This window comes from Schistocerca piceifrons, chromosome 2, assembly GCF_021461385.2.
Source record: "Schistocerca piceifrons isolate TAMUIC-IGC-003096 chromosome 2, iqSchPice1.1, whole genome shotgun sequence".
Classification (NCBI taxonomy): domain Eukaryota; kingdom Metazoa; phylum Arthropoda; class Insecta; order Orthoptera; family Acrididae; genus Schistocerca; species Schistocerca piceifrons.
This window is the reverse complement of record NC_060139.1, coordinates 435,430,755-435,452,314: the sequence shown is the minus strand read 5'-3', so window position 1 is coordinate 435,452,314 and position 21,560 is coordinate 435,430,755. Positions and strand designations below refer to the sequence as shown.

Here is a 21,560-nt window from a genome sequence, read left to right as displayed (position 1 = left end):
TAGGTAGCATATTTAAGTGAGTAACGTTGCAAGATTACATGTTAATGTAAGCGCGAGATAAGCCATTACAAATGTAAAATGCTGATACGTTAATAACAGCTGTAACCGCCAGAAAGTTGATTGCAGCTTACAAACGTGCATGCATTATCCTGCGCAGATGCCTAATGTCAGTTTGTAGAATAGAGCTCCATACCTGTAGCACTTGCTCGATCAATACAGGGGCAGTTAATGCTGATTGTGGATGACATTGGAGTTGTCGTCCAATGGTATCCCTTATATCCTCGACTGGAGACAGATTTGGTGATTGAGCAAGCCAAGATAAAATGTTGACACACTATAGAGGATGTTGGGTTACATGATGGAAAACATCCCCTGGAATACTGTTCATGAACGGCAGCACAACAGGTCGAATCACCAGATTAATGTACAAATTTGCAATCAGGGTTCGTGGGATAACCATGAGAGTGTTCCTGATGTCATATGAAATCGCACACCAGACCATAACTCGACGTCTGGGCCCACTGTGTTTAATACACAGACAGTTTGGTTGCAGGCCCTCAATTGGCGTCCTTCTAACTAACACACGGCCACCACTGTCTCCGAGACAGAAATCGTCTTTCATCAGAAAACGTAATGACTTCCACCCTACCCTCCAACAATGAGCTCTCTCTTGACAACACTGAAGTCACAAATTGCAGTGACCTGGTGTCAGTGGACTGCACTCTACAGCGCGTCTGTCTCGGAGCTTTCTTGAAGTCACCAAATTGTAATATTTTGTTGTGCCGCTGTGGTGCCAACTGCAGATGCAGTACGATGCACCAGAGCTACACGCCGAACAGAATGATCTTCCCTCTCGGTAGTGCCACGTGGCCGTCCGGAGCCCGGGCTCCTAGCGATCGTAAATTCCCGTGATTACCGCTGCCAGCAATCATGTACAGTGAGTACATTCCTGCCAAGTCTTTCTGCAGTACTACAGAAGGAATATCCAGTTTATAGTAATCATATTAGACGATATCATTCAAACTCAGAGAGGTGCTGATAATGGCGTCCTTTTCATTTTAAAGGCATTCTTGACTAACTTCAGTTAACCACGCCCAATCTCAAAGGTAACTAACGCTGCGACCGTTAAAGCGTGTATTTAAAGCAAACCTGATTTGCATCCTCATGGTGGCGCTACTAGCGCCACTCTTATGCGCCTGGCGCGAAATATGAGCAGACAACATCTTTCAGATAAAGAGAGTCCACCTGCTTAGCTGAGTGGTAACGTACATGCCTTCCATGCAGCGGGTCCGGGTTCCATTCCCGGCCGGCTTGGAGATTTTCTCCGTCCGTGGACTGGGTGTTACGTTGTCCTCATCATCACTTACGTGCAAGTCGCCCAATGTGGCGTCACTTGAAGCAAGACTTGCAACCGAACTTTCCCGGCCGACATTGCCACACCACCATTTCTTTTTCAGATGTTGAAACACGCCTAGCAACTTCCGTTTATGTCACACACCTTCGTTTTGGTGTTGCGATTTTTTTACGTCAGTGTATATGATTAAACTATTAGACGAATTTTCATGGGGTTTTCACAGGTAATTTGAACATAACATGTGGCAACACGGAGGCTTAATTTCATCAAAACAGAAACACGGAAAAAAATATCGTAATCTAAAATTTTCTCTAAAATCGTCTGCTTACTCAGTGACGAACGCATTTTCGAATGTTTATGTCAGTGGCACAGTTATGCCCCGCAACCCCATCTCCACAAATCCAAACTAACTCCGAATTTAGTTCCGTTGCTTCAGACAGTTATTTGTTTACACTGAGGTACGATTTATTATTTTATTAACCGGTCTCGCGGTCTGCGTGGCAAATTGCAAAGCACAGTACAAGTAAAACCTACCGTATTGAGCCACAAGTAAACAAGTATAAGCTTCAGAATTGCATCACCAGCAATAAATAACCTACGTGTACTTTCTTAAATAATGTCTATAAACAAATAAGAAGGAACACAAGAACGGAAACACAAAATTTGAACAGCTATTGCTTGGTTACAGCGAGGTAAATAATTTTGTAACTTCTACGCATTTCTTCGCCCCTTGTGGACTGAATACTTCGTCGACTAATCCGAAAGGATAGGAGCGCTACTTCAGTTGAACTGGCAAAAGCAAGCAGGTGGCAACCAGCTCATCTGTTGTTAGGAAAAGACACTGTGCAATGAGTATGAAGGCTAAAGCTGTCAATAAGCCATTTTATTTGCTTCAGAGAGGAAAAAGAAACTGGCATAAGCCAGACTTCCCACAAACTGAACATAAGAACAGAGGAGAATTGTGATATTTTCAGATGATAGCCGATTTTTCATGATGAGTGACAGACCACAGCTCGTCAGGAGTGAAGCTAGTGACAGGATGGATCCTGACTGCGTTGTGCGAACCATGAAGGATGCTCTATCGGTAATGGTGTGAGGAGCAATGACATACCGAGGCGTTGGAACGTTGTACTTTGTTCAAAGAACATTGAACGGTGATCAATACGAAGTAGTGATTCGGCGCCCTCTGATGTTCATTGCACACGACGCTTTTCCTGATGCGCAATGGATTTTCCAACAGGATCTGGTTCCATGTCACATATCAAAAAAGTAAGTACTCCTTATTTTATCTGTGTAATACAATTTACAAGGTTACCACTTTTTCATGGCCAGGAAGTTCGCCAAATCTTATTCCAATTAAGAATTTGTGGCGACAGGTTGGGAAAGGGTTTCAGAAGAAAAAGCCTGCAACAAAACCGGAGCTGTTGGAGATGACTGTGAAAGTGTGGCAGCATGAAACTGACGTCAGTACCATCAGAAAATTGATAGGCTCCTTGCCTGACAGAGTGAAGGCTGTTTAAAGGGCACCGGGGTCCAGTAAAATACTAAGAACTTTTAAAGTATGACTGCTACATAACGCACTTGTGATACACAGTATTTTATGCTTAACCAAATTAAATGGAAATTTCATTAAAATATTTAATATTAGTTTTAACTTCGATATCATCAGTGACATGAAATGTCATTGTACAAATATGTACGTCCTGTTAGATATTTCCTTGAATTAAAATGTTAGAAACAATCATGTCCTTCATTATGATGTCCTTCTCACTCGTAGACTGTCCATTTTTAATAAATATTTGAAATTTCAAATACGAATTGGATTTTAGAAGTCTTGTACCAAAATTCTCGAAATTCTATAGGGACGTGCAGTTCTTTAGAACAGTAGTGTAACAGCAAAACTAAAAATAAGAATATATTTATCTAACAGAAATGAGTAAAATATGTGAGAAAATACGTAATGCCACGAATAAGTTTTGTTATTTAAAATAAAACAAATTCTAAATTACACTATAACCTACTACATTATGTCAATATGCACTTAAACGTACCAGAAATACGAGAAGTGTATTAAGAAGGTACTTTTTACACCACTTAATTTTTATTTTGGAAGTGTTTGATGCGCTAACAAAAATTGTTTCTGGCATATATGTTTACTAAAATTCTCATTTTTACTGAAATTACTAAGGTATCAAAATGGTTCTGAGCACTATGGGACTTAACAGCTGAGGTCATCAGTCCCCTAGAACTTAGAACTACTTAAACCTAACTAACCTAAGGACATCACACACATCCATGCCCGAGGCAGGATTTGAACCTGTGACCGTAGCGGTCGCGCGGTTCGAGACTGAAGCGCCTAGAACCGCTCAGCCACACCGGCCGGCCACTAAAGTATCCTACCTTCTGAAGCACAGTGAACAACTATGTACTTCTCCAAATTCTCTGCAGTCATAGAATGTTGCAGATCACGAAGAACGTTTTGTAGGTGGAAAACGATGTCTCCCCATTACAGAATGCTGATAGTCCAAATTTTGGGAGATTAAATATTTCTAGCCTGGAGAGCTATCTGCTGGAGCGTCTTCTTCTCCCTCCCCCCCCCCACCCTCCCCTCCTCTCCCCCCTCCCCGCACCCTCTGAGGAGACTATAGATAGTAGTACAAGTCGAGTAGCCTGAATTTCTTGCCAAAACAGCGTCAAACTTACTAACTACCCTCTGCTCAATACTACTTCTAATTTCATTCAGCTTGCATTTGACGTTCTTAACAATTCCTGACGATTTCTGGAAAGACAACGCGAGATATTCTAATTCTTTAATGCTGTTGAAAAAGAAGCCGAAACTGCTATTGATGTACGCCAGAGAATTTTCGACTTCAGGATCAGTGAAAGCGTTATGTGCCTCTCGCACTGTTATCAAAGTTTATCTCGGAAATGAATTAGTCGCAGATTTCATGATTTGAAACTATTAAGCATACAAACCAACAGCTTCAGTGTTTCCACCTAAAGGACACGTAGGCTTAGGAGGCAATGTTATGCTTGACAGCAGCGACACACGATGCTCGGCTTTGAGAAAAACTTGAGCATCCGAATACATAACAATAATATTTCTTCTTTAATTTCCTCAGACCACAGCACTTTTAAGACTGTCATTCACAAAACAAGTTACTTTTGAATTATTTGAGCGTGTCAACACTTTACAGGGTAAGCCGAGTTTGGCGACAGTGGGATTACTAAGGACACAACCGCATACGTCTGTTGTTTCGCTGATGGTTCCTTATACAGCGCTGCACAGAGCCTACCGGAAACAAAAATCTAAACAGTTGTTCGCCCATGTCGATTCATCAGGATTCTGTTGCCTACAGTATTTTTGTAGAAAATACACTTCCACTGGCGATTAAATTCCACAGACAGGAACATTACGGAGCATATCTGGGATGCTTTGCAACGTGCTGTTCATAAGAGATCTCCACCCCCTCTTACTCCTAAAGATTTATGGACAGCCCTACAAGATTCATGGTGTCAGTTCTCTGCAGCACTTCAGACATTAGTCGAGTCTATGCCACGTTGTATTGCCGCACTTCTGCGTGCTCGCGGGGGCCTTACACGGTATTGGGCAGGTGTACCAGTTTCTTTGACTCTTCAGTGTATAAACGGCCAGGCTCTAATTATACGTATTCCTGCTTACTTCGCTGAAGTGCGAGTGTGGTGTAAAGTAGAAAGACGTTCTGCACCATTAAAGCTTTGAGTCGTGCTGTAAGTTGTACTCGCTAGGTCAGTTAGAGAGAGGTAAGGATACAGATTCTTTTCCCAGTCTGACATACAGTTAGACTTTTTCACAAAGTTTCATTTTCTTCTATGTTCCCCACACACTACGGCACTACGGGAAAAGTGACAGCATAGACACTGTAATTCTCGAAATGCGATACAAAGATTGGATTACCTGCTAACTTTTCTGCCTTTGCTATCCTCTTCATGTGATTCAGCTCTCCGTCAGCGGAGAAGAGATAGAGGTACACGTTTTGCGTCTGCTTAGAGTGAATCCTGGCTGTCTTTATCACGGGATAGTTGAAAGCCAAATCGCCACGGATCTGAAAATAAAATATGTTGTGAGAAAAAGTTAACCATCGTGCCAACAGGAATTAAAATGAATCTTATATCGAAATTAATGAAATATACCACCGATGCTTGTCTGGCATAAACATCCGTGAGTTAATGTTATGCACTCATTAACAGCCACTGGTGGTTTACTAATTTAATCAGAATCGTCACAAACCGGAGGTGCACCGCATTTCTGTGCTAACTCCAGGGTAAGGGCTGGCCACACGATCCGTCACTAAGCTACTTACCAGTTTGTAACCAAAGCAGTTGTAAATTACTAGTTTTATTTGACGTATAAACATGAGCAACAGACCCGTCGTATACGAGCGACAAGCTTATAAACACATGTGACTCACGTATTGAGTTCGACCCTCCATTAAGATGAATTGAAATGATTGACTTTGTCCATGGTTTTGTCAGTACTGAAACTCAGTAGATTTTCTGTAAATAATTTTGATGTTTTAAAACTCAGCGACTAGTAATGGGAAATGCTATTTCGAGCACAGGACAATAGAGTTTCGTGTACGAATTGGATTGGATTGTTTGGGGGAAGAGACCAAACATCGAAGTCATACGTCTCATCGGATTAGGGAAGGACGGGGAAGGAAGTCGGCCGTGCCCTTTCAACAGAACCATCCCGACATTTGCCTGGGGCGAATTAGGAAAATCACGGAAAACCTAAAACAGGATGGGCGGACATGGGATTGAACCGTCGTCCTCCGGAACGCGAGTCCAGTGTGCTAACCACTGCGCCACTTCGCTCGGTGATTGCGTGTACGTTAATGTCACAAGCGTCAGAGTCAAGCCTTGCTCAAGATCACACTCCCTCTACCACTCCCCCTGCCCACCTAACCCTCTTTTGCTGTACGTGATAGTAATGTTCCCATAGTAGCTATGCCACTGTTCCAGCATCAAGGATTTGTGATTGTTACGTTACAACAGCTATTGTATGCCTTCTGTATGAGAGATCTTTATTTCTCAGCTAGCATTCCTAATAATTTCATGTAAGTACGTGTTCTGACAAGTTGCTCTAGGGCATACAGTAAATATGAATTTATGTAGCTTCTTCCTTAATGATCGAAGATTGTAGAGATTGCACATTTTTCATGCACTTTGGGGTGAAAATTGTCTTATGCTTGCAAAAGTTCAGTGCTATTTGTGGATGGTCTTATTCTACAAGGAACTCACATTCAGTGCTGTGATTGTATCATATCAATTCTTGCACAGTAAAGAGATACTTTTAAGAGTTCTACTGGGTAGCACCATAGCTTCCGTTATAAAATTCTTGGAGCATCAGATTTTTTTCTACTTCAATACCAGCAAGGAACAATCCACACCTACACTCTCAGAAAATAAGAAAAGGGCTCACCACGAAGGAATTACCCGAATGGCACGGAAATTGGCTGCAAAATTTGATGATTTATTCAAGAGAAAGGGCTTCACAAATTGAGCAAGTCAATAACGCTATAGTAGAAAAGGTTCAGATGGCTCTGAGCACTATGGGACCTAACATCTGAGGTCATCAGTCCCCTAGAACTTAGAACTACTTAAACCTAACTAACCTAAGGACAGCACACACATCCATGCCCGAGGCAGGATTCGAACCTGCGACCGTAGCGGTCGCGCGGTTCCAGACTGCAGCGCCTAAAACCAATCGGCAACACCGGCCGGCGCGTTGGTAGACATATGGCTCTTATGCAAACAGTTATTCGGCTTGCCATTGACTGACAGAGTTGCTGGATATCCTACCGAGGGATATCGTGCCAAATTATGTCCAATTGGTGCGTTAGATCGTCAAAATACCGAGATGTTTGGACGACCTTGCCCATAATGCTCCAAACATTCTCAACTCGGCAGAGATCTGGCGACCTTAATGGATAAGGTAGGGTTCAGCAAGAACGTGGGAGGTCATTATCTTGCTGAAATGTAAGCCCAAGATGGCTTGCCAGGAAGGACAACAGAACGGGGCGTAGAATATCGTCGACGTACCACTGTGCTTGCTGTAAGGATTCTGTGGGTCACAATCAGAGGGTCATACTATGCAAAGAAATAGCACCCCAGACCATCGCTCCTGATCGTCGGGCTGTATGGCGAGTGACAGTCGTGTTGGTATCCCAGCGCAGTCCGTGGCGTCTTCAGACACGCCTTCGGACTGGAATTTCATTGGCTGGACTAGAACTGTCTTCCGTGATGAGCCTCGCTTCGAACTGAGCACTAATGGCTAACGTTTGGGGTATTATGGGCAGGGTCCTCCAACCAGTTGAACGATTTTCCACGATATTTCTGAGGGGAACATCCACCAACTCTGTCGATCAATGGCAAGCCGAATAACTGCTGGCATAAGGGCCAGAAGTGGACCAAAGCTTTACTGACTTCCTCATTTTGTGAATCGATTGCTCTTGAACAAATTATCCAGTTTTTCTAAAATTGTAATCATGTGTTTGTTTGTGTATGTACATCACATCTACCGATTTCCGTACCCATCGAATAATTCCATCTTGGTGCGTATTTCTTTTTTGTCTTAGAGTGTGATCGAAATATGTTAACTGATGAAGGCTCTTATGATGACTACTCGCATCAGTTACACTCAGTTATTTAGTTATTCAGATGATACGCTGATTACGATGATTGGTGGTTTCATCAAAACTTACCAAACGATATCATTTTGCCATTTCTTTTGAAGAACTATTGTATCATGTCATGAAGGTCTTGTTTACAGACATTATGCAACTGTGTAGTTGTTGCCCTTTTGATACTGGGAATTCTCGCATGGTTTACTATTCCTTGGTGGACAAACATATATCATTACATAAATTGTGTTCTGCTAGGAGACTGCTCTATTCTCGGCTGTCGTGTATTGCCTAGCTCCCAACCACCGCAGGTGTCAGCCCTTTCAGTAGGCTAGTAACTTAAAGGCAGGAGATCGCAACCCAAGCAACCGTCACAGTACAGGGTGGCGCTACGTTCGCCGTATGCAGCGCTATCGTCAGCACTAGCTCACCTCGGCGAGTCACGTGCCACCACTAAGCTTTCCTGGCTTTCTCTTTAGGCAGTTGACAACGCAAGTTCACACTTCACGGCTCTCTGGACTTAACGCCAATCGCACAAGCAATCTCTCAATCAGAGTTCTATTTTCTGAGCGTGCAATACACTCCGGCCTTCACACTGGCCATACCCACGACCCACCAGAGCCAATGAAAACGCTCAACCCGTCCAAACTGCCAAGTCATCGCAAGCATATCAAACGTGGACTACGTCCATATACGAAGATTTCCTGGCTACGTCACTGATACCGTATTTGGACAGACCAGTACACCTTGGTTCAAATGGCTCTGAGCACTATGGGACTTAACATCTGAGGTCATCAGTCCCCTAGAACTTAGAACTACTTAAACCTAACTAACCTAAGGACATCACACACACATTCATGCCCGAGGCAGGATTCGAACCGGCGACCGTAGCGGACACGCGGTTCCAGACTGTAGTACACCTTGTATCTTATGAGAAACTGTTACGGTGTGTTGAGTCACTCTCATATCAGATCTGGACGAGGTTTTAGTTGTGTTACTACATTTCTGAAGCTCCTTTATGTTGAACTCTTACTCGAGCTATTGTGTTAATGAAGTTTCAGTTTTCTGTGGCTGCCTGAGTACATATATTTCTTTCATTTTGTTGCGAGTGTTGCGCGGGTTTTGAAAAGTTAGATGCTTGTACTATTAAGTGAGAATGAATCTGATGCATTTCGCTTGTCAATGATTGGAGAATATTTTATGTGAATCAACACCTGACGTTATTTTTTTCCATTTTTTGCATTTTTTGGAGTGAATAAATGTGGATTCACGCATACTCATGACTAAAAGGATGCCTGAACTGCCATTAACTCAGCTTTTACAGTTGCAATGGAAATATATACAACAGTTGCTCCAGGGTATTTCCCAACAGGTTTAGCTACATTGTACAGTGGCAGCACCACTACAAGCATCAGGTGTGTTGGCACAGCTTTTGCCACAAGTGCAGCTCTTTCGGCGCAATTCCGATCTCCTTCGATGGCAGCTCGCCTGTCCCGATGCAGCCTCGTCCATCCACGGACGGAGCAGCATCTTTCTTAGGAGTACAACGATGCCTGGTATTTGTAGCCTGTAACATTTCCTCAAGGCCTCTGCATTCGACATGGTTGTATCCTGGCCTACGCAGTCTTTGTGTCTCTGGAACCTCAGTACTTCCTCGTCTCCAGCACCTCTTCAGGCTTTAGCACCACTAACATCTGGAGCTAACGACCCCCCTGCTAACCCGCCTTCAGTGAACCTTTTCCTTCGCTCCCTGTGCACTCGGCACTTGCCCGGTCCATGAATTCTCCAGTCTGGCCAATGGTGGCATCGCTTTTCTCTCTTTTGACTCCACTAACCGCCACTTGTCCCTGACACCCAGGGCACCCTTGGCTGCACCTGCCTTTCCACACATCGCCCTAGCTCAGCTCACATCCTTGGTGCCTCATTCCTCTGCTGGGCCTCTTCCTTTCCAAATGTGGGTTCCGATCGCCGCATTCTCTTGGTTTCTTCTCTGATAGGTGATTCACAGAGCATGGCGCGCTTTTTACAGATCCGCTCTCTGTGTCTGTTCCTGGACGGCTCTGATCGTGATTGTATCCTGTGGTCTCTCGAGCCTTCTGTTCTGTGCAGAGTGCTTGCTATTTTTCGTCTGGTCACCTTTCACAGGACACCAGCAGGACTCCATTTCTGTTCTCCTGCTTGGCAATGCCAGGACATACCGCCTTTGGTGACATCCGGTCGTTCTTTTCTCGACTATGACTTCAAACATTTCTCATTTTCCAGGTTCGCTCCTTCCTGTTCTCATCTGAGTGGACCTCTCTCTCTTCAAGGCTACCTCTGTGCAGTGGGCATCTAGCACCAATTCTAGATCCAGGTCTCTGCCGCCACCAAAGCCAACTCTTGAATCTGCCGTCCCACTCCAGGAGACCTGCTCTTCTCCACGATGGTGCTGACACCTCTCTACTGGGGTAGAATAAATGCGGAATCCTCAGCTGTCATCTACTTTACACATGCCAACGAGTTGGCTCCAGCATCTCCTGCGCAGGAAAGAGGAATGCTGTCGCCTACAGCCTAATACTAAAGACACAGTGGTGCAGGCTTTCGAGTCCTTCCAGTATGCCAGCAACCCAACTGCAGGAGATAACACCTCAGCAGCCACCTGGTACCAGGTGGTGTAACGTTTGCCATATGTAACATTGCTATCATTGGCACTAGCTTGCCTCCGTGAGTCATGTTCCACCACAAAGCTTTCCCGGTATTCTTCTGCCGGACAGCTTAGTAGGACCCTGCCTGGCTGCTTTCCAGGCAGTCAACATTGGAAATTCACAAAGAACGGTTCTCTGGACTTAGTGACGACCGTGCAAGTGGTCCCTCAATCAGAGTTCCACTCGCCAAGCATGTAGTATACTCTGGTCTTTACGCCAGCCACATCCATGACCAACAGTCGGAATCTACTGCCCCACATATCACGTCCAAAGCACCGAGTCATTGTGAGTGTATCAGACAGGCACTATGTCAGTGATCCCCTGTTCGGACAGGCAAGTATACTTAACACAGTGACCGTAGTTAGCATAAACAATACAACCCATACCTTCTAAGAAACTGGTATGATGTATTGTGTTATTCTCGTATTACATTTGGACGATTGTTTAGAGGTGCTGTTTCTTAAGCTTCTTCATGTTGAACTTGCTTGATGTGTTGTGTTAATAAAGTTTCATTGTTCTGTGGCGACCTGAGCTGATTTATTCATTAGCAGCGTGCAACAGACACAACGGAATTTAACAGAAACTATCACAGTTTTGCTATTTGAAGAGTTGTGAAGTGGGGTTTTGTGAACCTTGAAAGCTTAAAAATAATATAGATTCCTGTATACGTGACATTCAGGTGGACTTGTAGCATAATTCCTCTTCAAGTTACAGAAATATCTAGATATTTTTCACCACAGTTGCGACATGCCTGCATGTCGTAAGAAGGTTATTTCGTTCTAGTATTGTGTTCCAAAATGTCATTATGCTCAGCTCTCATTTGGTACATGGTTCAGTTTCTTGGTAGTGACATCACTGACTGTTTTGACACCACCCAAGCAATCAGCTTGTGTCACTAAGCACAAAATGACGTACAATCAAACATCTTATTCTGTTTTCATTACGCAGTGATTGGTGACCCTGTGGAATCCTCCTGCAAAACATTAGGATAAGTTGTTTTCGTATTGTTGGAAGCTTCAGTCCTAGAAACTAACATGAAAAACATTCTGCAATACAAGTTTTAAATGTGCCTTCGAGTTGGTGACAATCTCTTTCACAAGCACAATTATACAAAACACGGAATACAGTATACAGCTAACTCTGACATCGGGTCTATAACTGTCTCTCTCTCTCTCTATTTTTAAAATGAAAGTAACTATTAATGCAATATTAACTTAGTGGGACTATAACTAACTTCAAAGAACACTAAGAAACAAGAGGCCCATAACTTCGCATAGTGTGCCGTAGCCTCAAGTGTGTTGTGTCATAGCTTGTAGTGGCCATCTGTCAATACACAGTATGTGCCGTCTAAGGAAAAAAAAAACACGCATCATGAAGGGATTATCCGAATGGGATGGAAATCGGTAGATGTGATGTTCATGTACTGACAAACAAATGATGACAGTTTCAGAAAAAGTAGATCGTTTAATCAAGTAGATCATTTAATCAAAAGAAAGTTCGCAAATCGAGCAAGTCAGTAACGCATTGCTCCAGCTCTGGCCCTTAAGCAAGCAATTATTCGCCTTGGCACTGATTGATACAGTTGTTTTATATTCTCCTAAGGGATATCATGCCAAATTATGTCCAATTGGCACATTAGATCTGCGCCCTTCAGATGCAGTTACAAAAAGCAAAGGAAGAACTAGATAGGTTGAGAGGGTGAAGGGTGGTGGGGAATGGGAACTGGCAGCTGGCAAGAAGGCAACTGGGAAGAGGAGGTATTCAGACTTTATACTTTGCATATATGCAATAGATTTGACCAGCTGTCAGAGTTGAGTGGAGAGGAGCCTCATGTAGCTGTAGTGTAGGGAACATGCAACAGTCCTCAGCAGTTAGGAGGCCTAGACCAGTTGCAAAGCCTAACAGAGAAAAGAAGGTTCTGCTGCTAGGTAGTTCGCATGGCAGAGGTAGGGGCTAGCAATTGCAGGAAGTGTTGGGGAATGAACACCAGGCCACCAGCATTGTTGGAAGCCTCGTGCAGGATTGGCTCAGATGACTGAAAACATAGGGGAATTAAGTAGGAATTTTACGAAAGAGGATCAGGTAGTAATTGTAGGTGGAGCTGGGAAAAGTCTTGATAGGGATGGGAAGTAAGATGTAGGTGGTGACTTGGTAAAGATAGCTACTCAAATTGATGACACTAATGCGCACTTCGTGCAGCCGTTTCAGCATCATGATCGGTCTCGTCTTAATGTTGCTGTTAGGCGTGTTGTCATGGGGCTGGATGATGATGATGATGTTTGGTTTGTGGGGCGCTCAACTGTGCGGTCAACCGCCCGTACGAAGACCCAATTTTTTTCAAACTCCAATTTTTTACATAGTCCATTCTAGCCGGAATGATGATGATGATGATGATGATGAAATCATGAGGACAACGCAAACACCCAGTCCATGGGCAGGGAAAATCCCCAACCCGTCCGGGAATCGAACCCAGGATCCTGTGATCCAGTAGCATCAATGCTATCCACAAGACCACAATCAAGGGGCTGGAGAAGCCACTGACGGCAGAGGGCATGTGGCACACATTGCAGTAGTGCCAGTTGAGTCTATCAATAGATCGCGTTTCATTAGGCATGACCTGCTCATCAGTAGGTGTGGGAAGGGATGGTTGGCAAATCTTATAGATGACAGCGTAGTGGGCGGTTGTGGGATCACTCATGGGAAAATTCCTGTAGTAGTTGGTGTTAGAGGTGCACCTTTTGATTGAAGGCAGCTGATAGGTATCGCTGCTTAAAGCAAGCCCCTCTAATATAGGAATCACCTTCAAAGGAGGCCAGATATCCAAGTAGTGAAGGAATTACCATATTTCATCAAAATATAAGAGGTATTAGAGATAACGTTAGTCAACTGCTTATAAAAATGGTTCAAATGGCGCTGAGCACTATGGGACTTAACATCTGAGGTCATCAGCCCCTAGAACTTAGAACTACTTAAACCTAACTAACCTAAGGACATCATCATTTTTTATCTGTACATGTACATCACATCTGCTGATTTCCGTTCCATTCGGATAATTTCTTCGTGGTATATCGCTTTTTTGGTATAGAGAAGGAAATCGGTCGACATGAACACATGCCTGCAGTGATATCCTATTCTACCAAGAAACGGTGTGGCAAGTAAGTCTGCGACCTAAATATTTGAGAACAGGTGATTAGAATAGGTGCATTTCTTATTTCGGCATTTGTGCGCCTTCTCAGTCGTCGGGACAGAAGGAATGAGTTAACATACGGAGAAGAGCACTAGACCGTGTAAGATCTGCTCATGCCGTCTCTTTGTTCCCCACACAAGAAAAATAACGTCGATCTTACAGCTCGTCAACTGAGACATCAGTTTCAAGGAGGAAGTAATGCTTAAATGTGTAGTCGACACCACGGGACAGAGCAGGAAGAAAGTTATCAGAGGACGCTCAGCAGTTAGTATTACTCCTCACAGTCTCTGTTTCTGAATGAAATTACTCTCTTCTCACAGGTTCTGTTTCCAAATCAAATGGACTATTTCATTAGTCTAAACTGTACCTAACTATCAGCCATATTGTAATTTTTTACCATTCGATCCTTTATCAAAGGATGAATTCCACAAAATATGATTACGAACTCAAATATAAATCACATAATGCACATGAATAACTTTTGTTGGACGAGAGCACTTATATATTCAAGATTATGGTTTTAGAAGGTATTAATCCAGTGGAATTCGTGACTCCAGGTTTGGATACATGATAATCCAGTCCCTTTTGCGGAGATGGAGCACGGCCATTGCCACTCTAAAGACAGAAGTGTTTGTGGGAACTTAAGGCGGAAGATGTGTGTTTTAGTAAGTTTGTACAGACAATAGCTGGTCTTCACTGTAAGTACCGGAGACACGGTAGCATTTTCAGGAGGAGGAGGCCAGAATCGTAAAAGGTGTAGATGCGCAGTGAAGGAGGGACATCTCGAGTGAGTGACAAACTAACGTCAGAGTATTAAGACAGCTTACTTGGAACCGAAAGTGGTGGTCCAGTGGAAAACACCAAAGCGTTTGTCAGGAGGAGCGGAATTCAAATCTCAGTAATATCACGTAGACTAAAATGCTGCTCTTGTGTAGCTTGACGTGAAAGCTGCTTAGCTCCTTCAATCTAATCTCTGCCAGTTCCTTGCTGTTCCATCCTACATTTTAAAAATGTTGCGCCTAATCTAGCTACCAATAGGTTTTGAAATACTAGTAATAAAAGACGGTTCAACAGACGCGGCCAGTTTTATTTACATAAAAAGAAGAAATACGGAATCAGCATGTTTTTAGCGTAATGATACTTACGTTAACATACGGCCCCAAGTTATCAGAAGATACGGGCTCGTCACCGTAGTAGAAGTTTTTCATCTCACGACAGAGGGCAATGCGGTCCTCCTTGCGGCCGTTGAAGTCCTGGGGGACCAGCCGCTGGAAGCTCATGTCGAGGTTCGCCGTGGCGTTGATGACATTACGGACGTTCTCTGTGAATGAAGTGTTTCTATAATTATTTGCATTTCTTGAGAAAACTAGCAGTTAATTTAGTACGTAGCACACGGCTGATGCAAGATGAGTGACGGAGGTAATGTCCATCAGTCCATAGGTCACTTGGTTCGTGCTTCAGCAGCGAAAACGATACAGAGCTGATAGGACAATACATGCATTGCCTCTCCGACTAGAAGTGGCTGTATCAAGATAACTGCCATCTTCTTCCCAGCCCAGCTGCAGGAAAATGTCATACAACTTCTACCCTGAAATCGAATCGAAATATTTCAAATTATTTTGAAGCCATTTTGACTATTTTTCAACCGTGACTGCCTCAGAAAATATGTAAAAGTTTTTAACTACCGCTACCAGTCACAAAATTTGTTAACTAATGTATTATTTATTGTGCGGCATGTTTCGAGGGTATACCTCATCGTCAGGCTATATGACATCACAAAAACAACTTTACGATAGGATGATGCAGATATTAAACAGTCTTTTCACAAATGCTGTGGTTATCTTTGTTCTTATGGCGTGGCAGTCTCGTTGTGATGAGCTGAGGTGTTTCCATTTCTGTGGCTCTCGTGGCTTTCTTGATCACTGCTCACAAATTTTCACACACGTACCAGTAACTTGGAAACACGATCACAAAAACAAATATGTGATTTGTCTACCAATGGAGTTAGATAAGCACAACTGTAACGCTTTCGTACTTACTGAATGTATCTTTAATAAGATGCGCCGCTCTTTTTTGTATCTTCTCTAAATCATCTATAATTCATATCTGGTACAAATCCCAGACTGACAAGCAGTATTCGATTATTAGTCTAACGAAGATCTTGCAAGCTGCCTCCTTTGTGCGTGGACAACACTTCCTGAGGACTCTTCAAGTTATGGTCAGTATGGCTTCTGCTTCTCTACGATTAGTTTTATATGGTCGTTCCATCTTAAATTTCTCCGTCGAACACCCCCCAGATAGTTAATGCATGTGACTACTTCCAGCAATCCTTCAGATATTACGTGACCATATAATAATGTGTCTTTTTGCCTATTAATGTGCAAATCCGTTACTTTTGTTTCTGTTGGGGGTCAATTACAAATCCTTGCACTTAAGGTCGTTCCTCCACAGGTCTTCCACCACTTCCCAACAACGTTTTAGTGTCGCTACATCTCTGTGTACAACAGCGACATAACGCAAACAGCCTCATGGTACTTCTGACATTATCCATTAGGTCACAATATTTAAAGGGGAAACGGTGGTAGCAAAAATCTCAGAGGTCTTGACAGATTTACTTCAGATTTTTACACGATACTCTAATAAACATTCGGCCGGACGTAGACAACTTATTTCCAAACAACAATGCGATTTTCCCGAAAAAACCGACTGCGAGAAAGAAAATGCAGTACCGTGATATGACAATGTGCTGCAGCGCGTGTGTCCAAGAGTCTGCCAGTACAGCTCTTCAAACGCCTTTGCGACACTCTCCCGCGGGTCAAACAACCCTGTGACCATTCACGCAGCCCTTCTCTACATGCGTTCCATATCCCCCGTTAGTCCTGTTTGGTACAGGATCCACCCACTTGGTCAGTGTTCTATGTTGGGTGCACGTGTGATTTGCTCTGTAGACTGAGTGTACTTCCCCAGTATTCTACCCACAAATCGAAATATGCCACCTGCTTTACCCACTACTAACCCTACGTGACCAGTGTGTCTCATATCTCTACAAATGTTACACCCAAACATTTGTATGAGTTGACCGATTCCAACTGTGACTCAGTGACAATATAGTCGTAAGACACTGTTATTTTTCTTCGTTTTGCAAAGCGCAAAATTTTACGTTCCTAGACATTTAACGAAAGCCGCCAATCTTTGCACCACTTTCAAATCTTATCAAAATTTGACTGGATGTTTAAGCAGCTTCATTCAGAAAGTATTTTAAAAAGTCCGAGGTCACCATAAATAATGTTCGCGATGTCATTGACATGTAACATGAATGGAAAGGGCCGCAAAACGCTTCCCAGAGGCAAACCCGAAGTTAACTTTACGTCTGTCGATGACTCCAGTAAAATAAGCATAATCTGATGCGTCCTCCCTATCAGTCCAATCACAAATTTCATGTGATAACCCGTACGACAGTACTTTTGATAATAGTCGTAGAAGTGGTACTGAGTCCAATGCTTTTCAGAATTCAAGAAATACTGCATCTATCTGACTGCCTTGATCCAAAGCTTTCAGTAAGTCAAGTGAAAAAAGTGTGAGTTCGGTTCCACTTGATCGATGTTTTCGGAATCCGTGCTGGCTTCCATGAAGAAAGTCATTGTGTTCGAACTACCTCGTTATATTTGAGCTCAGAATATAATCTAAGATTATGCAACAAATCGATTTCAGTGACACTGGACGGTAATTTTGAGGATCACTTTTACTACTCTTGCTGTAAAAGGGGGTGTCCTACGCTTCCTTCCAACGACTGGGCGCGGTTTCTTGCTCGAAGGACCTACGACAGATTATACATAAAAAGGGGTGTCTCAGCCACAAATACAGTATAGAATTTGATCTGGATTCCATCGGGCCCTGGAGCTTTGTTCAATTTTAACGATTTCAGATGTTTCCCAATACCACTGACATTAACACTTATTTCACTCCTCCTTTCAGTGGTACGAGGATTAAATTGGGACAATTGTCCTGGGTTTTCCTTTGTAAACGAACATTTGAAAATAGAGTTACGCATTTCAGCTTTTGCTTTGCTACCCTCAATTTCATTTCCTGTCTCATTCGCTAGATACTGGACACTGAATCTGGTGCCACTAACAGTCTTTACATACGACCAGAATTTCTTTATGTATTGTTAGAGGTCATCTGTAATATCCTGTTACAGTAGTCCTTGAAGGCTTCATGCATTGCTCTCTAGTCACCTAAAAGCGTTTCATTCAGCATCTCGCTATTGACAGCTACGCCTTGCTATGCAGTAATTTCCGTTTCTTTACAATGACTGTATACGATGGAGGGTCCCTCCCACTATAAACTGTTCTACTGGCCACGTATCTATCCAGTGCATGCTCCACTATTCTTTGAAATTAGAGTCATAGTGACTGTACATGTCACGTCCTGTGCTAAAAGGTTAAGTTTCCTCCTTGTGATATGATACTACTGTACTTTATGAAGTTTATTTACTAAATATCTCTTTCTACTTGCTTTTTTTTACCTTTATACTTTGGTTTTGCAACAATCGCGTCATGATCATTGATACCAGTTTTGATGTTGACATTGACAATGACGTCAGATCTATTTGTTGCCATTAGACCTAATATTTCCATCATGAGTGGGATCCGAGTTCTGTGCTCTAAGGAGTTATCAGAGAGAGTATTTAGTAATGTTTCACAATGTGTCTTGTTACATCTATCACTAGAAAAACTTTAATTTTCGCAACTGAATGTTGGTTGATTTAAGTTTCAGATGATTACTTGGGAACCTATGTACGAGTACAAGCGAACTGAGGATTTCTCTAAGGTTTTCTGCCATATCAGCAAGTGAGTCTGGCGGACGATACAAGGACCTAACTGCAATTCTGTGCCCTCTCCTGATACAGACTCTTTCCCAAACAATCTCGCATGTTGTTTCAATTTTTGTCGCTACGGATTTGAGTGTTTTGTCTGCTGCGACGAAGACATGACATCAGTTTCCCATTAGCTTAACCTTTCGCTAAACACTTAAATTTTCTCCAGAAATCTTATGTGCTATCAACTTCAGGTTTTAACCAGATTTCTGTAACTAGTATCATGTGAGCTTCACTGCTTTTCAGGAGCGCTTCAAACTCTGCCAATTTGTTGCGATACCTTCGGCACTTTACCGTTGGGATTTTAGTATTCTCACCTGTGGGAGGCATTTCTTTCGATCTTACACTGATACTTCTGGGTTTCCCACAGCTATCGTTATCTAGACAGGATGGAGAATCGTCTAATCTGAAAAACTCTTTTGTGGAAATTGGAAATTTGTGGTAAGGTCTTATGGGACCTAACTGCTGAGGTCATCGGTCCCTAAGCTTACACACTATTTAATCTAACTTAAACGAACTTAAGCTAAGGACGACACACACACACACACACACACACACACACACACACACACCCATGCCCGAGGGATGACTCGAACGTCCGACGTGGGGGAGCCGCGCGGACCGTGACAAGACGCCTAACACCACGCGGCTACCCCGCGTGGCAAACCCTTGTGTGCACCCCACACACAGTCAGCTACCTGGGTGCACATTGACCCATTTAGGTCGACCCTACAGTTTTCAATCCTACGGCGCAAGTCCAGGAGGTCGCAGCCTAGCTTCTCACAGAACCTTCGAAGTCTCTGGGTCAATCCTTCCACTTGACCCAGAACCAGTCAGCTTAGTACTGTAAGATACACCTCTCTTGTGAAAGCTCTTTGCTTACCATGTTTTGAGTTATGGTAGTATGGGCCAAAACAAGACTTAATGAACTTACCCTTTGAGATTTCTCAGCCAACAATACCATACGACATTTACATTTAATTATTCCATAAACTGCGAGCCCCTCAAAAGATGCATAATGGGCGATTCATAGTTACCTGCTCTTTCCTCAGACAACTTTCTGTATGCTTAACAATGCCACATTCTGTGTTGGAATTACATCCAAGTTAACTTCACTGTTTATTACCATTTATCGCAGCAAACTGTAGCACAGATGTTACTGAAAACTGGATGAAGGCGGTATGAACACCCTCTTTTACCCACTCAAGCCACAAACGTAAATTAGAGTTTACCTTCCCGTTGACGATGTGGTCATTAGAGACTGAGCAAATCTACATCTAAAAGTACCCATTTGACGTGAATGAGGAAGGGAAAATGCCTGTCTAGTTGACAAAGGTCGTCTCGGCAGCGTTTGCCTTAACTGCGCAGTCACATACACTGGACTACGCGGCTTTCAGACTAGTTTGTGATGGAATGAAAATGAAGGCACTTATGCAATTTCTCTGATGCGGTCCATTCTCCACAGAATTCTGGATGATAGTTAGAGAGACAGCCTCCGTATTAAACTTCTCAGTGCTTAGTAGTGGAAGTATTGATAGTATAAAGCCAGCCTGTTATGTCAGCGCTGTAAACACTATCGATAAATCTGCTGAATCTGCTGAAGTAGTCACATGATAGTAATTAAACGATACGTCAATCACTCTTGCCTGCAAAAATTAACACTCTAATGGAAAACACTGGTTATAAACGTACTCGACATGTTCCATTAAGTTGTAACAGTTGCTACATTAAAAAATTTCCCACAGGCGTTGCATTTTTCTAAAACATTGTGTTATCACAAGAAAATGGTTTCACTTCGTAAATATATATCGATAACATTACAGCTTGCTGTAATGAGAGGCTAACATGTAGAAAGGCGGCTTGCTACACTTCGGAAAAGGTGGAATTTGATTACAGGCGTAAGGGATTACCACGGGAAATAGCAACTTCTTTGGAATAATCGTAGACTGGGATGTTATAGCAAGGAGCATAACATTGCGGATAATAATATGGATAGCGTTTGATTTATTTACCGTAAGTGCATTGTCAATGCTTCATTGCCCGCCACAGAAAGCGTCTCTCACTCTTGAAACTGTTCAGAGCGTTTAATTTTGAGCCATTGACTTGAGAAATCTGTTTGAGAGTACTGTTGAAGCGAATGGGAGGATGACGTCTCTCTTCATCTCAACGTGCTTCCCATGTGTTAGGGCGCTTTACGTAAGAGATCAATTTACGTTTTTGGGTTTCTAATAGGCAACTGTAGCACTGAAGATGCAGCTGCCCTTTAAAAATTCCGTTCGAGAATAAAATACACGATTAAAAGGCAGTACACGAATTCAATTTTTAGATTTTCAAACTTACGTTTCACTTTTACATCTACATCTACATCTACATCCATACTCCGCAAGCCACCTGACGGTGTGTGGCGGAGGGTACCTTGAGTACCTCTATCGGTTCTCCCTTCTATTCCAGTCTCGTATTGTTCGTGAAAAGAAGGATTGTCGGTATGCCTCTGTGTGGGCTCTAATCTCTCTGATTTTATCCTCATGGTCTCTTCGCGAGATATACGTAGGAGGGAGCAATATACTGCTTGACTCTTCGGTGAAGGTATATTCTCGAAACTTCAACAAAAGCCCGTACCGAGCTACTGAGCGTCTTTCCTCCAGAGTCTTCCACTGGAGTTTATCTATCATCTCCGTAACGCTTTCTTGATTACTAAATGATCCTGTAACGAAGGGCGCTGCTCTCCGTTGGATCTTTTCTATCTCTTCTATCAACCCTATCTGGTACGGATCCCACACTGCTGAGCAGTATT

The 21,560-nt window shown here is 43.0% G+C and overlaps 1 protein-coding gene across 1 annotated transcript in view; it reads right to left on the bottom strand.

Annotated features, from left to right (window-relative positions):
• Positions 1–21,560, bottom strand: part of LOC124775450 (juvenile hormone esterase-like) — a 104,035-nt gene that overhangs the window by 22,387 nt on the left and 60,088 nt on the right. The window contains exons 7-8 of the mRNA XM_047250283.1: positions 15,036–15,211; positions 5,292–5,439 (exon numbers count right to left, since the gene is read on the bottom strand). Coding sequence (XP_047106239.1) covers positions 5,292–5,439; positions 15,036–15,211 — 324 coding nt within the window. The remainder of the gene's footprint in view (positions 1–5,291; positions 5,440–15,035; positions 15,212–21,560) is intronic.